Here is a 17,861-nt window from a genome sequence, read left to right on the forward strand (position 1 = left end):
TCAAAAAGTGAACAATAGGACACAAAGACAATTTGTGTACAGCCTCTGTAAGCTGCTGAAACTGATGGTAAGATCTGCAGTTGCTTATCGGAAAAGAAGGTTTGTGGGGCCAGTCCTCTGTCCAGTCAGAGTTGTAGTGGTCTGGATTGAAAATCAGAGTTAGAAGGGGTTGGATAATTTGCCTGATAGCTCCTATCTTAGGGAATTGAGCCATGGGAATTTAGAAATTTGCCTTGCCAACTACAGCCTGAACCTTCACCCATAGGTAACTTTTGTTTCCTTAATTTTAGGATCCCTCTTTGTTGATAAAAGGGCATCTCTCTTTGGTCTCTCAGATGACATAGGACAGGTGGCTCAAATGACACATTATAAGCATTAATTGAAAGAATGGCCAGTGTTGGCAGTACTGGAACTTAAAAGACAATCAAGGTCAGGCATAACTCCAGCAGTTTGGGAGGCCGAGGGAGGTGGATCACTTGAGGTCAAGAGTTCAAGACCAGCCTGGCCAACATGGTGAAACCCTGTCTCTACGAAAAATACAAAAAAATTAGCTGGGCATGTAATCTGTAACCTGTAATCCCAGCTACTCAGGAGGCTGAGGCAGGAGAATCACTTGAACCCGGGAGGTGAAGGCATCAGTGAGCCGAGATAGCACCATTGAACTCCAGCCTGGGTGACAGAGTGCGACCTTGTACTGAAAAAAAAGAAAAAAGAAGACAACCAATATAATTTTTTTGCTGACTACATTTATCAATGAATTAATAATTTTATTAACTCTGAGCAATAGGATGAAGATATTTTGAGAAGATTTTTACTTCTGGCTATTAAGTGGATGGCTTATTTGATGGCAATGCAAGGTTATTTTTATTTTTGGCATCTTTTTTAATGACTTAGGGTGGCCACCAGTTGTTTTTGCTTAGGAAATCCATGGATTATGGTATGTGTGTCACATATTTATGACTTTCCCCTTCCACCCACAAACATGTCCCAGTGTGTTACATGGTCTGCCTATTTATAGATGGTCTGCCTAATAATATTTAGGTGGTCTGATTAATTATATTTCACAAGAAAAACCTTTATTTTGAATAATTTCACTGAATGATCAGCAACATGGCATGGACTGAAAAGACAGAGAATTAGGACTGTTCGCATAGAAACTCACTTGTAACCTTGAACTTTAAAAAATGCCATAAAAACAATTTGATACAGGTTATAAATTACACTTTTTTTTTTTTTACTAGAAATTGTCCTCTGTGCAACCTATACTTATTCTAATGTAGTCTTATTTTCCCTTCAGAGTATAATTTAAAGATTAATTTAACTCAATTTTATTGCATTTATCTTTGCAGTAAGTCAGTTGTTTTATTGTCTGAGCTGAGTTTTCAATAAACTATTTAGAATGGGAAGAACATTGCCACTTTGCCATGGGTATGTTTCTGAGAATTTCTGCATCTGGTATTTGGAATGTAGTTTTAAAAGGTAATTGTTTTGTCTTGGGAGTGAGTGTTTAATGTCACTCTATTCACTGCATTAGAGACTAAGTGAATAATAAAAACTGTAGTTCATTCTAAAATTCATTCCCTTCATCACCACCTAAGTTCCTAGGAGAATGTCATGTAAAGCCAGCGGCATTAGAGTTAACTATTCCTAAAAGCTTTTGATTTGTTTTTCAGAAGATATTCTGAAAATATGAACAGTTTACCAAAATGCTTTTGAGTAATTTTGGAAAATCAATAATAGTGATATTTATATTGGAGAGTGAAACATATTTAATAAGTTGGATTTTATTGAATGATTCTAAATCCTTATAAAAAGTTATAGCTTGATATCAGGGGAAACCAGCCCTCAATATATCAACATAGGTTCTTTTCTATTTTCCCTAAGTGTCGGCCAGTCTGAGAAATAGAGGGAAAGAGTAAAAAAGAGAGAAATTTTAAAGCTGGGTGTCTGGGGGAGACATCACAGGTTGGCAGGTTCCATGATGCCCCCTGAGCCACAAAACCAGCAAGTTTTTATCAGTGATTTTTTTAAGGGGAAGGAGTGTATGAATAGGGTGTGGGTCACAGAGATCACATGCTTCACAAGGTAGTAAAATATCACAAGGCAAGTGGGGGCAGAGCGAGATCACAGGACTGAGGTGAAATTAAAATTACTAATGAAATTTCATGTCCTACTGGGCACACATTGTCACTGATAACATCTTATCAGGAGACAGGGTTTGAGAGCAGACAACCGGCCTGACTAAAATTTACTAGGCAGGAATTTCCTCATCCTAATAGGCCTGGGAGCGCTACAGGAGACCAGGACTTGTTTCATCCCTTATCTGTAACTGTATAAGACAGACATTCCCAGAGCGGCCATTTTAGAGACCTACCCCTGGGAATGCATTCTCTTTCTCAGGGCTGTTCCTTGCTGAGGAAAAGAATTCAGCAATATTTCTCCTATTTTCTTTTGTAAGGAGAGAAATATGGCTCTGGTTCACCCAGCTCTCAGGCAGTCAGACCTAATGGTTATCTCCCTTGTTCCCTGAACATCGCTGTTATCCTGTTCTTTTTTCAAGGTGCCCAGATTTCATATTGTTTAAACACACATGCTTTACGAACAATTTGTGCAGTTAATGCAATCATCACAGGTTCCTGAGGCAACATACATCTTCAGCTTACGAAGATGATGGGATTAAGAGATTACAGTAAAGACAGGCATAGGAAATCACAAGAGTATTAATTGAGGAAGTGATAAATGTCCATGAAATCTTCACAATTTATGTTCAGAGACTGCAGTAAAGACAGGTGTAAGAAATTATAAAAGTATTAATTTGGGAAACTAATACATATCCATTAAATCTTCACAATTTATGTTCTTCTGCCATGGCTTCAGCAGGTCCCTCCATTCAGGGTCCCTGACTTCCTGCAACAGCTTGAAAACAATGATCTTATTTTGGTGTTTATATTTTATCTTCAAAGCAGCTGTATCATAAATGTTAAATCAACTTTCAATAGCATTGATGTTTTCTGGCTGTTTCTTAGACTTTTTATTTTTTTGTTTATTTGTTTTGTTTTGACAGAGTGTTGTTCTGTTGCCCAGGCTGGAGCACATTGGTGCAATCTCCGCTCACTGCAACCTCTGCCTCCCAGGTTCAAGTGATACTCCCGCCTCAGCATCCCGAGTAGCTGGGACTATAGGTGCCCGCCACCATACCCAACTAATTTTTTTTTTTTGTAGTTTTATTAGTGACAGGGTTTTGCCATGTTGGCCAGGCTGGTCTCGAACTCTTCCTGACTTCAAGTGATCCACCCACATAGGCCTCCCAAAGTATTGGGATTATAGGCGTGAGCCACTGTGCCTGGCCTTCTTGGACTTTTGAATTTCAATTATTGAGTCAGGAATCCAAGTATGCATATAACAAGTATTTATTTTGTGCCTACTTTGTGTGGTGAACCAGCAAAGTGCTGGGAATATAGTAACACACTCTTATGGAGCTGGAAATCATGTAGGGAGAGAGGCAATAAACAAACTCATATGATATGGTATCAAGTCCTCATAGTTGTAGGCACTATAACAAAACAATCGTAAGTATAGCATAGAGTGTCTGGAAACTACAGCCCATTGGCCAGGTGTTGCTCTCCACCCATTTTTGTAAATAAAGTTTTATTGGAATACTGCCACACTCATTCACTTATATATAGCATATGAATGCTTTCACACTAAAACAGCAGAGTTAAGCATATGTGACTAAAACCACTGACCCACAAAGCCTAAAATATCCATTATCTGACCATTTGTAGAAACAGCTGGAGACCCCTGATATAGAGATTTTACAGTGATTCCATTTTATTATAGGATGGACAGAGGGTGTCTATGAGAATGTGAATTTTAAGCAGCAGAGTCTGCAATTAAATATGAGAGAAACCCATGGATATATTAAGGAAAAAATATTTTCCTGTTGAGAAAATAACTGGTACATGATTTGTTTTGAAAGCCCCCCTCCAAAAAATAAATCAAAACCAAGTTGTAACTCAGAATATTGGATTTTTAAACGTGATGTGTGTTGAAGGTGGAGTGGCTATATTGTATTTCTTGGTTACAAGAATACTTATGAGTTTTTTCTTTTACTTTTTTTCATTTTAAAATGGTTTCAGAGGAAGTTGCAAAAATAGCACAGAATCCCATATGATGGCTCACCCCATCCACGGGCAATGGTGACATCTCACCCAGCTGTAGTATGTTATAAAAACCAGGAAATTGGCATTGGTACAATCCTGGTAAGGAGACTACAAACCTTGTTCAGTTTTTACTACTTTTTATAATCCCACAATAATGTTTGTCCCTGTGTGTGTAATTCTATGCCATTTTATCCCATGTGTAGGTTTGCATAATTACTAAACAATCAAGATTAAAAATTGTTCCATCATCACAAAAGATGCCCCTCCTGGTGCTTCTGTTAGCACCTGCTGCACCCACGCAATTTTCCTGACAACCACTCATCTCTTCTCTATTTCTGTCATTTTGTCATTTTGAGAATATTTTGTAAATGAGATCACACAGTATATGACTTTCTGATATGTACTTTCTTTTCACTTAGCATAATGCCTTTAGGTCTACTTAGGTTATTGTGTGCATCAATAGCTTTTTCTATCGTTCACTCATATTCCACGGTATGGCGATGCCACAGTTTATTCAACCATTCACTCATTCAATGACTTTTAGGTTCTTCCTAGGATTTTAATCTTTTTAATTAATTTATTTATTTTTAAAGACAGCGTCTCGCTCTGTTGACTAGGCTGGAATGCAGTTTGTGCAAGCACAGCTCACTGCAGCCTCAATCTCCCAGGCTCAAAGGATCCTCCCACCTCAGCCTCCTGAGTAGCTGGGACCACAGGCACAAGCCACCAAACCAGGCTAATTTTTTGTATTTTTTTGTAGAAACAGGGTTTTTTTGTAGAGACAGAATTTTGACATGTTGCCCAGGCTGGTCTCAAAGTCCTGGGCTCAGGCGATCCTTCTGTCTTGGCCTTCCAAAGTGCAGTGATTACAGGTGTGAGCCATTGTGCCTGTCTGGAGTATGCTCTTCTAAACAAAGTTTTCACGAACATTTGTGTACAGGTTTTTATTTGAATGTTGTTTTTATCTCTCTGGCGTAATTTCCAATGAGCACAATTATGAGTTGTACGTGTCCATGTATATTACAATGGCTTCTTTCTTGATATTATGCTTAGTCTATTTTTTATGTTTTACATGCATTGTTGGCAGTAAGATGGATGGTTTATTGAGCTAAAATTATTTAGGAAAACCTACACAAACCCACATACATGATTTTAATTCTTTTTTAAGAATTTTTTTCTTGCATACCAAATATAGATTTTCCAGACCTTTTTAAATACCTGATTTGGTAGAAATGATTGCTTCTTTTTTGTACCTAGTTTCAGAAATTGTAATCGAGTGACATATAATATTGTACTTTTTATTCAAATTTTAAAAAAATCCTTTTGGAAATTACAACATTATACGTTCTAATCACTCAATTTATCTCATTTAAAAGGTATCAGTTTTTGTGAGGCTATCACTATATAAATTTGCTTGGTGTATGATTCTTTCTCCATTGTCTTAACACATGGCTTGTCAACATAGGGTACTCATGAAACTCCACAAGCATAAAATGTTCTCAAAAGGCAACAGACATTTATGTTGTCTTCACTGCTCTCATATGCTGTACATCTTCCCAGAGGCATGTTCTACAGCTTATCACAATCACAGAAAGAACACTCCCATAAACAGATGTGTATGCCACTCGCAGACAGAATGCAGCAAATCTTAAACATAAAGTAAAACAAACCTTTAATAAATTGCCAACAATGGAAAAATATTGTGCTGTCAACAAGATCCCCTGAACTTATGTTCAGACAATGACAAAGTCAAGGAAACTCAGAGAAAATGGAACAACGTTTTAAATAAACTACACTGAATATCTTCAAAGACATTGTCTGCCATATGCTGGAGAATATCACATCAGAAGGAGAGGAAGGAAATTAATTTTTCATCATTGACATATAAAAATCAATGATGGAATGAATAGCAAGTTAGATATGGCTGAAGAACAAATATGAGAATAGGAATTTCAAGCCAAGAATGATCATGAAAAAAAGAAAGAAAAAAAAAGCCAAGCAGTATTAAGGCTTAATCCATTCATTATGAAATTAAGTTAGAATGAATTTCATGACAAGAGAATAAACAGAGTAGGCTGTATGCAAAATTCCTAATAGCAGAGGAAAATTTTGTGAAGCTGAAGAAATCAGTATATCCCACATTGGGAGACCATAATGGGCTAAAAAAGACTTGTGACCAAAAATTTGTAACTGGACATAATATGTGCACATTTAGAATATCAAGAACAGGGCTGGACATGGCGGCTTATGCTTATAATCCCAGCACTTTGGGAAGCTGAGGCAGGAGAATCACTTTAAGCCAGCTGTTTGAGACCAGCCTGGGTAACATAGGGAGACCCCATCTCTACAAATAACAATATTAAAAATTAGCCCGGCAGTGTGGCACATGCCTGTGATCCCAGCTACTCAAGAGACTGAGGTTGGAAGATTGCTTGAGCAAGGCTGCAGTGAGTTATGATTGCACCACTGCACTCCAACTTGGGCTACAGAGTGAGACCCTGTCTCTGAAAAACAACAAAAAAGATATTATTAAATATATGTCACCTTTTCTCAAAACACTGCTTGAAGCAGGGACCTCCCCCTTGTTAAGCACAACTGTCTTCGGTAACAAGATAAAGATACAATAAACAAAAAGATACTGTAAAGTACATTGTATTTTCGAGGAAAATGCCAGCATGAATGGAATGATATATCTGTTACATAGCAGCAGCTTTACCTTAAAAATTCAGCACATCTGAAACAGCCACATGCCTCAGCATCTCAGACCAACATCAGAGTCGGATTTTTATTTTGGGGGTGGGAATCTACATGGAAGTCAAACACAGAAAGAAGACACCAAGCCAATGCTAAAGATGCCTCAACCCAGATAGTCAAAGAAATGGGGTAAAATAAAGGAGAATTTTCACCATCAATGCCATGAGACACAGCATCTGAGTACATGCAAACCTCATAGTCAGACAGGAAGTCAAAGTGAAACATAACCTCCCACCTCTCGTTTTAATGATGGACAGCAAGAAACATAGTGAGACCTTCCGTCATCAATGTAGACACTGACGGTGACACCCACCAAATTTTGAGCAGGAGAAAAGCAACAAAAAGGACCCTGAAACTGCTACAAAATAAAAAGTTTTCACCATCTCACCTCAGAAGCTCATTGTAGACTTCCAGAATTAAATATATGGTACAAAATTAACTGCATAAGGCTCTGATGGAAGCTTAGCACATGAGTTGCCAGTGAAATCTATTTTTCCTCTACTTGGTACCTATTGTCTGACCTTAAGAAACATAGACAGATTAGAGAGAGCAAACCAATATCAATGACCAATTTCAGACAGACAGTGTATGATACGTAAGGACATACTACAGTATTGTTAACCTGTCAGATATGCAATGTCGGAAACCCACAGTGAGAAGAAAATATTTGTTAGATATCACTATGAACAGATCAGACAACGCATAGGCTGTAGTGTGGACCGCTTTCTGGATTAGAAACTGTTACCTTTGTGAAAAAGAGGAAAGGCAGAATTTGACTGATGACAGGAACTATATTCCAATAAACTTTGGAGGTATTAAGTAAAGAGGGAGGAAATAGAATCCTGGGGTAAAATAGAGTTTAAAGTCAATTTTTAATTTGCATAAAGACTCAGTTGTCATGGAAGCTTAAGGTAGATAATTATGTAGGATGATGTGAATGGCAATAAATCAATTTCATTGAGTGCAAGAGTGTGCATTTCTCAGTGTTAAGGATATTCTTCAAACAAATGTCCAAGAACTTGTATGTATGTGTGTTAGAGACAGTGTCTCACTATGCTGCCCAAGCTGGTCTCAAACTCCTGACCTCAAGTGATCCACCCACCTCTGCCTCCCAAGGTGTTGGGATTATAGGCAATCGCCATTGCATCTGGCCCAGAAACTCTTGAATAGTGATTTGACAGAGTGCATAAGAACCCAAAATCAGCTTGAAAGATGGATTTATTTTAGACATGCTTAGACTGCCACACAGTATTGGGTCCAGTAAATGCCAATGTTCAGCTATGACTCAATCTCAATCTAGCAGTGCTCATTTCCTTTAACTCGAAAACAGGAATGGACAGTCTTCCTCACTTAAAGATCATCTTAAAAATAATTAAATATTATATTTAATGGAAGATTATCTTAAAGATTAGGCACTGCCATCAAATCTTCTGTGTGTTACAGAAGTCATCCTATTACGTAATTTTAACCAAAAGAGATGAATATTTTAACTTTCTCCAGGCACAGATAGACAGAAATTAGACATTAGAACATACTCATATTGTGGGTAAAATGCATAATTCTTCCCTGGGAGCCTGATGTCCAATTGAACTGATGTTTAATTAAAATATATGCCTGAAACAAACCCATGTGACTGAAACAAGGTTATTACATTACCACAAGGTACACAATGCTGGTGTTAACAATAAAACTGAAATCATTAGAATTCAGAAAATAATTGACAAACACAAAATAATTACTTAAGAAAGACTTGTTGCAAAACTGACATGAATGTAACAATGTGAAAGTTATGCAAAAATTATTAACTTAAAATCATTCGTAAACTACCTTAAATACAAAAATTTAATAGAAAAATAACACATCCAAACATTCAAAAAAGTATTTGTGAATTTTGCACTTAACGTTCTATGGAAAATATCTGACACAAATAAGGATGCAATAAAAGGTTTTTATTAGTAGTTTTCTTTGCCTCCTACTACAAACTGCTTGTGATAAAAAAGAAAAAAAAAGAAAAAAAAAAGAAAAAAAAAAGTGGGGCCAGGCACGGTGACTCACGCCTGTAATCCCAGCACTTTGGGAGGCCGAGGCGGGCGGGTCACGAGGTCAGGAGGGCAGGAGATCGACACCATCCTGGCTAATATGGTGAAACCCTGTCTTTACTAAAAATACAAAAAAAAAAAAAAAAAAATAGCTGGGCGTGGTGGTGGGCACCTGTAGTCCCAGCTACTCGGGAGGCTGAGGCAGGAGAATGGCATGAACCCAGGAGGCAGAGCTTGCAGTGAGCTGAGATTGCACCACTGCACTCCAGCCTGGACAACTGAGTGAGACTCCATCTCAAAAAAAAAAAAAAGAAAAAGAAAAAAGTGGTAGAACATAGCAAGCTTTCTGTACAAAGTTACTAAAAATAAAGTTCCTTCATTTTCTTGAGATGTTTATACACAGCGTGTCTCTTGGGAGACGGTCAAAGAATAAGCACTTTCCTCTCTGGCAGAGTATGTTCAGTTCCAATTCATTCCAATTAAAACATTGACTTCTCTTTGTTGAGGTGATTTTTTTATACTGAATTTCTACTCAGAAAAGGGCATCGATAAGCTTTTTTACTTTCAAAGCAAGATACCATTTTCATTCCACAATGATGCCACTTTTTAAAAATGTGTATTGTAGTGATACCCATTCTTTGCAATTTTACTTAAAAAGTAACACCAATTCTATACAGAAAAAATTTCAAAGGGAGATGAAGAAAATGAAATAAATCAAATGAAAAACTCAATTCCACCTATCAGGTAGAGCAAACATTACACACACACATGCACACACATACACACACACACGCACGCACACACACATCTGCTACCCATTCTTATATTTTGTTTCAGGGTGGTTATGAATATCATTCTAGCTGTGGGATTCTAGCAGTGGGAAAAGTGCAGAAATAAGAAAAATGCTTCATTTCCTTTGTAACATATTTCCAAGTCATGGTGTATTCTTAAAATTCCAACCCTGAGAATGAGTTAGTCAAAAACATCTCAGTTGCCCTCCTGGGTGAATGTTAATGAGAAGAACTGATCTTGCTGTCATTTGTGTGTCTGTGTGCGTTTCATGCTTATTTGCTTTTATTTTTGGGTTTTTTGGTTTGCTTGGTTTTTGAGACAAGGTCTTGCTCTGTTGCCCAAGCTGTAGTGCAGTGGTGCAATCATGACTCATTGCAGCATCGATCTCCTGGGCTTAAGTGATCCTCCACCTCAGCCTCGAGAGTAGCTTGGGCTACAGGCACACACCACTACCTCTGGCTAATTCTTTTCATTTTTAATTTTTGTGGAGATGGGGTTTTGCTGTTTCCCAGGCTGGTCTTGAACTTCTGGGCTCAAGTGATCCACCTTCCTCAGCCTCCCAAAGTGCTCACGGATGTGAGCCACTGCACCCAGCCTCTTGGTTTCTTTTACCTTTTATTGACTAATTTTAAATGTCTTCTCTTTCATTGGTCAACTTTTCACTGTACGTCTCTATCAAAAATCATTTACTTATTTCTTGGCATATTTTGCATGTTTAATTATGTGTGGAATTTAAAAATTGTCTTTCCCATACTTTGATTTTTCTTAATATATATCTTTTTTTTTTCTTTTTTTAATTGTTTAGAATACTGGATAGCTTTTGGACACTTTTGTTAACTCATCTTAATATCTTATGTTTAGCTTCTTTTGAATAACTATCAGTTTTACTTTACTTTGAATATCTTATGTTTTACCAAACTGCCTTGTTAATTACTGATTAATCAATGTTAAGTAAAAATTTCAGTTTGCTTTTCTTTTTTAACTGGGCTCATAGTGTTGACAAAAAAGAGCCAAACTCTGTAAATTACTGAAGAGGTTTATTCTGAGCCCAGTATGAGTGACACAGCCTCAAGAGGTCCTGAGAATATGTGCCCAAGGTGCTTGGGTTGCAGGTTAGTTTTATTTTAGGAAGACAGAAGTTACAGGCAAAGGCATAAATTAATACATGTAATGTATACATTAGTTTGGCTGGGAAAGACAAGGCATCTCCAATCAGGGGCTTCCAGGTCATAGGTGGATTCAAAGATTTCCTGATTGACAATTGGTTGAAAGAGTTAAAGCTTTGCCTAAAGAGTTGAAATCAGCAGAGAGAAATGCTTGAGTTAAGGGGGTTGCAGAAGCCAAGGTTCTTGTTACATAGATGAAGTCTATGAGTAGCATGGTTCAGAGAGAATAGATGGTAAATGTCTGTCTTTCCAGGACTTAAATGTCAGATTGTTAGTTAAATCTTTCAGGATCAGGAAAAGAAAGGGAAGGAGATTTCCTAAAAAATGCACATTTGTCCCACGAGCAATGGCTTTGCAGGGCCATTTCAAAATATCTCAAAGAAAATCTATTTTGGAGTAAAGTACTTTGATTTCCTTCAGGGGCTGCAATCTGTCACGTGATGTTATACCAGAGTCAGGTTGGAATTTGGTATCTTATTGCCACAGAAGGGTCTGTTTTGTCAGTCTTACGAGCTCTGTTTCAGCCTTAGTTCTGTTGGATATAAGCTCCAAAGGGAACAGGTATGACAAGGCCTGTCTGACACTTCTCAGTCACAGCCTGAACTAGTTTTTCAGATTTTTTGGAGAGGAGAGATCCCCTTGGATAAGAGAAGACGGTCTCTTCAGTTGATTGGGGATTTAGAATTTCATTTTTGCTTTACAGTAGCAATAGAACCTTAATGAAGACTTCACAGTCTGCAAAGTTACAACTTTAATTTGGAAGTCTCTGGATTCATGCAAGTGGGTCCCAAGTGATAAAGGTCAGGAAGAGAATAGCAGAGGAATTGGAGGTTGAGTGAAGGGCAGAATGAGTGAGAGCATGAGAGCAGAAGAAAGGTAAAGGGGCAGGTGAGCAAGAAGCAAGATAAGAAGCAGAAAGTGAGCAGCCAAAACAAAAGTGAGATTAAAAAAAAAGTGAGTAAGAAGGTCCCAAAGACAGGCGAGATCTGGACCAAACCTTTCAGGGGAAGCTCTTCAGGGATGGACATGCTCATTAGAGAGAAAAAGTATCCTTAAAATGACCCCACATGGTAATCAGCTACTTAAGGTTTATACATATGGACTGCATATCATGCATGTAATTAAAATTGTGGGATGGAGGTGTTGCCAAGCGCACAAGTGCCAAAGTAACTAAGCAACCCACCTATCAATCAAAAGGCAAACACTTGCTAGAGATTAGGCAGCCTCAGGAGAAGAAGATAAAAAATCACACAAAAGAATCCGAACTGTTAGGTTGGTGCAAAAGTAATTGCGGCTTTTGCCATTAAAAGTAAAGGCAAAAACCACGATCCAATACAGCAAGCTGGGGCTGTTTTTATCTCGCAGAGGTCAGTCTGCTCTCCCTGTCCAACAGTGGAATACTGTGCTGAGTACACTTTTGCCGCTTTGCTTTCCTCTGTGTGTGTGTCAAGTCCAATTATTTGTTCGGGACACCAAGAGCCTGGAACTGCGCAGCACCATCTGGTAACATATGAACTGCTTGAATTTTCCCTCTCCCCTCTCTCTCTCTTTCTGTCTCTCTTTCTCTCCCTCTCTTCAACAGGCTCACATGGACATTCGCACATGCATAAGGTTGAAGGCAACACTGCGTGTCATAGGCATTCTTTACCTGGTGAAGTTTCAGAATAATTGGTGGGTGGTAGCACTGTAGCAATGTGGTGTGCCCGGTGCTGTGGATTTCGTGACCCTGGGAAGTGTCTGTGTTCCCATCAACACGCTTGGCGTGCTGTCTGTGCAGGAACGCTTTGTGAGTGATGACCATCTGCCGTACTTTCCATCCCACCTAAGTGAAAGTGATGCTTTCCCAACAGCAATTTATTCTTCAGAAACAGGCAATTAAACTCTCTAAGGCTCTCAGCTCCTTCAAAATGGCGTTTTAAACTAGATGTTAAGGACTGGTTTAATAATGACTTTTAGACAAAATTTGTTCATTAATCATCATTGATAACAAAGGATGCAGATAAAAATCAGGCAATCTTAGACTATCACAGAATGTGTCTGTTTTCTCAGTAGCTAACCCAATGTTTGGCACATACGATGCATGAAATAAAGATTTTTAAGTTGACATTTAGAAGGCTAATCAACTGCTTAACATATTATGCTTATTTTCACAAATCAGAGAAAAATCAAATTGTTATACAAATTAGAGCTACTAAACTATGTCAGAAATGTTCTGTTTTTAACTATTAGCATTTTTCTTTAGAGCAACAATATTTTTATGATAAAAGAGATTGCTCATTTGTTGATTAGAGAAATTACAGATTTTTCTTCCTCTGTATAGCTATTAATTAGATAAAAGTTATGGATGTCATAATTAGCCAAATATGTGTAACACTGCCACAAACTCTGGACTTATTTGAAGACTATTAGTAGGATTCTTATTAATGGTGGATAGATAGCATCTCTGAATTTATAGATTAGACCTTCAATGTGTGCATTTTCCAAGTTTATTCATCTATTTTATGTGTTCAAGGGATTCAATGTTAGTGATCATTGCCCTAATGAGTGCCTGTTTTTGAATATGTTAATGATTTGTAATAGAAAATGAAAGAAATTTGGAATTATTAACAAATGTAAGATAAACATGTCTCAATTACAAGATTTTGAGTATAGCTATGGATCTATATGACATTCACAGAATCTCTTTAAATCTTTGGTTCACTTGGGCACAGTGGATCACATCTATAATCCTAGCACTTTGGGAGACCAAGGCGGGCAAATTGCTTGAGCCCAGGAGTTCAAGACCAGCCTGGGCAACATAGTGAGACCCCATCTCTAAAAATCAATCAGTCAATCAATCAGTCTTTGGTTCAGCTCCACTTTGAAATAAGAAAATTGGATATGTAATTTCTATAAATCCTGATATTTTTGACTCAGTAAATATATTTTCTAAATAATGTGATTAAAGGCCAGGCTAAGTTTTTGTCAATTATTTTTAATGTTTTTCAAATATTTCTTTAAAGTATCAGTTAGAAACACAGCAATCTGAAATACTCCACTCACTAAAATGAATTTTGGCTTGTTTAGATATTTGTACAGTTCTTCAAGTTATCTCTGTGGATGCTTTTATGAACTATGATGGTCTCCATTTCTGAAAGAAAGAAATATTGAGAATGTGATACTGGATAATTTACATTCAAGCCAAAGAAGATAGAAATTTGAACAGCAGAAGTACCTAGCAATTTCTCATTCACCTTAACTGAGCAGCCAAAACAAAACTGAGATTAAAATTTAAAAAAAAAATGAGTAAGAAGCCCCAGTGGCCAGCTAGATCTGGACCAAAAAGTTGCCAAAAAGTATATCATTTCCAGTATTCTCTTCAAGCTCGCAAGTCTATATTTTCTTCCAATGACAGTTACAGACAGATGTAGAGATGTATAAAATGTAAAGAATCAAAAGTTACTACCTAAAACTATTTTTATAGATGACTGTTAACATTGCTGCTTGTGGACAGACATGGTGGCTCATGCCTGTAATCCCGCACTCTGGGAGAATGAGGGGGGGTAAATCACTTAAGGCCAGCAGTTTGAGACTAGCCTGCCCAACATGGTGAAATCTCATCTCTACTGAAAGTACAAAAATTATTTGAGGGTGGTAGCACCTGTAGTCCCAGCTACTTGGAGGCTGAAGTGAGAGGATGCCTTGAACCCAGGAGGTGGAGGTTGCAGTGAGCTGAGATCGCACTACTGCACTCCAGGCTGGGCAACAGAGTGAGACCCTGTCTCAAAAAAAAGAAAAAAAAGTGCTGCTTGCGAAAATACACTAATTAACACTGTTAGAAAAGTTTTATATTACAATGGTGTCATTTATATATGTAGACATTTTTTATTTGCAATTTATATATTTTTTATGTCACTTTCATAAACACAGACACAATCAGTCCCTTTTGTCTTGTGCCTCAAGCAGGAAGCCTCAGAGCATGTAGTAAGAATTAAGGATAAAGTCTGTACTAGAAAGCATCAATTTCAATCAGTTTAATTTAAATTTGGGGTTCATTGGTCACATTCCAGGAATAACTTATTTAACTGCTTGAAAACTTCCAGTGGAAGGAAGGAAAGACAAAAGGACATAAATTGCATTTATCCTACACATTCAATTAATGTGTGAACACATTTATTTAAAGAGCTCATGAAGCAGCATCTTTATTTTGTTGAGAACCATATCTTCAATAGCAACAACCATGGTTGGCATTTAGTAGCGAATATATATTTGTTGAGGTATTAAACTCGTAACTTGAGTCATTGGCATAGTCTTAGTGTGATGACATTTTTATCCACAGTTCGGTGATACCAGAAGAACATAGTGGCATTTATTTTCCTTACCCATGTTTTTAACTAATTAGATGAGTGAAAGCTCTCTTGCAGCAATGCATGCAACATTTAATTACTGTCATTAATCAAATTATAATGATTACAAGCATGTTTAATAAATCTCAGAAACTAGTTACTCTCACCTCCACCAACCATGTTACACAGAGCAGCTGTGTGGTTTATCTTAGAAAGGTTGAAGAACAAGGCTGGGTGCAGTGGCTCATGGCTGTAATCCCAACACTTTGGAAGGTGCAGATGACAAGACTGCTTGAGACAGGAGTTTGACACCAGCCTGGACAACATGGCAAAACTCCATCTTCACAAAAAAATTAAAAAATTATCTGGGTGTGGTGGAGCACACCTATAGTCCCAACTATATGGGAGGCCGAGGTGGGAGGATTGCTTGAGCCCAGGAGCTTGAGGCTAGAGTGAGCCATGATTGTGCCACTGCACTCCAGCCTGGGCAACAGAGTGAGACCCAGGAAGAAGGAAGGAAGGAAGGAAGGAAGGAAGGAAGGAAGGAAGGAAGGAAGGAAGGAAGGAAGGAAGGAAGGAAGGAAAGAGAGGGAGAGAGAGGGAGGGAGGGAGGGAGGGAGGAAGAGAAAGGAAAGAAAGAAAGAAAGAAAGAAAGAAAGAAAGAAAGAAAGAAAGAAAGAAAGAAAGAAAGAAAGAAAGCAGGCACAAAAAGAGAGAAGAACAGGAAAAGAAGTCAGGGAAGGAAGAAAGAAAAGAAAGAAAGAAAAAAAGTTTGAAGACTATGGAAGAAAAAACACAAACTACCAAATATTCTGCACATTTGTTCAGGGTGTCACAGAGCTGAAACGTAGAGAGAATTCATGGAATATACACTTTCAAGAATACCATTGCTTTCCCACAGAGATTTGTTCCTTTACCAAATGTGATGGATTCTGGTGCTAAACGTCAAAGCAGTGGTTGTTGTTGTGTTTAATGGCCCCAGCTGAGGTGTAATGTATTGAGGGAATTCTTTCCAACACAAAAATATACATAGCTGGTTGACTGTCAACTTCAAAATTCGTATTTTCAATCTTGCTCCATTGTAGGATTTGTTTAGATTCCATTTGTACCAGCTGGGGCAAGAAAAAAGAATATTTTTGCTTAAAACTGATTAGAAATTTCATTTTCTCCGAGGAATATGTGAAATTTCTGTCAAGCAGAGCTATTTCATTGAATCTGTTATCCCAGTGGATTTCTCAGAGAAAAGTGTGTGGTCTCTACAGTGTAGAAAAGCAAAATCAAAAAGATGCTGCAGAATTCACAGTAGCATTTTACATGAAAAGTGACATGTTTCATCAAAAAACCCCACTGAGACAGGAGAGTTCCCGTGACCCCCTCACGGGATGGACTTGGGACAGGGGTGTGGTTCATTTACTTCCCCTTGTGGGAGGGGAGCAGGCAGGTGAGCGGGTGCAGGAGCTGGGGTGAGTGATTTTGGGTTCTGGCCCCAAGGCAGCGTCTAGGAGTGTGTTACAGTTACTGTTCTTTTAGCAGTTGCCGTCCACAGCCAGCTAAGTGTTAACCAGATCAGTGGAAAGTCAGGGTGACAGCCTTTTACATTCTGCTCTCTTGGTACCCGGGTCCTTGTCCCACCTGCAGGAAGAATCAGGTCACATGGACTTGAAGGATGATGAATGCAGAGGTTTTTTTAAGCAGTGGAGGTGGCTCTCAGCAGAAGGGGAACTGGAAAGGGGAGGGTGTGGGAAGAAGGTGATCTTTCCCAGAAGCCTGGCCATCTCTGGGCAAGCTTCTCGCTGAAGTCGTGCCGTCTGTACTTAAGCTGCATCGATCCCATCTGTAGTCTCTGACGCTCAGTTGCTTTTTCTCCTCTTGACATGTGCCACTTGTCTCTCTGCCAGCTGAGGTCTGGAGTTTATATGGGCACAAGACAGGGAGGGAGAGTGGGCCAAAAAAGTAACATTTCAGCAGAAAAACAGGAATAACTGTTCTCATTTAGGGCCACAGTTTTCAGGGGTGGGACCTTTGCCAGGGATCCGCCCTCTTCTACACAGAATTTCCCTACTTCCTGTCTGTATCACCATGACTAGCATCACATAGGAATCATTTCCAGGAAGTTCCCATACAGAAGTAATAATCCATAATTTAAAAAGGTGTATGGGGCCGGGGGCAGGCACGGTGGCTCATGTCTGTAATCCCAGCACTTTGAGAAGCCGTGGTAGGTAGATCACTTGAGGCCAAGAGTTTGAGACCAGCCTGACCAACATGGTCGAACCCCATCTCTACTAAAAATACAAAACTTAGCTGGGTGTGGTGGCAGGTGCCTATAAACTCAGCTACTCAGGAGGCTAAGGCGGGAGAATAACTCGAACCCAGGAGGCGGAGATTGCAGTGAGCCAAGATCACACCACTGCACTCCAGCTTGGCAATAGAGCAAGACTCTGCCTCAAAAAAACCAAAAAAACAAAAACAAAAACAAAAACAAAAACTTATTGGTCTGGGCACCATGGGTCACACCTGTAATCCCAGCACTTTTGGACGTTGTGACAGGTGGATTGCTTGAGCACAGGAGTTCAAGACCAGCCTGGGCAACACAGTGAGACCTATTATTATTATTATTTATTT

At 38.6% G+C, this 17,861-nt stretch overlaps 1 protein-coding gene across 1 annotated transcript in view; it reads right to left on the minus strand.

Moving 5' to 3' along the window:
• Nucleotides 1–12,715, minus strand: part of LOC101004555 (peroxiredoxin-like 2C) — a 66,408-nt gene extending 53,693 nt beyond the window's left edge. The window contains 1 exon segment of the mRNA XM_031660607.1: nt 12,563–12,715. Coding sequence (XP_031516467.1) covers nt 12,563–12,715 — 153 coding nt within the window.
• Between the last annotated feature and the right edge of the window lie 5,146 nt (nt 12,716–17,861).

The sequence above is a fragment of the Papio anubis genome, chromosome X, assembly GCF_008728515.1.
Source record: "Papio anubis isolate 15944 chromosome X, Panubis1.0, whole genome shotgun sequence".
NCBI lineage: Eukaryota > Metazoa > Chordata > Mammalia > Primates > Cercopithecidae > Papio > Papio anubis.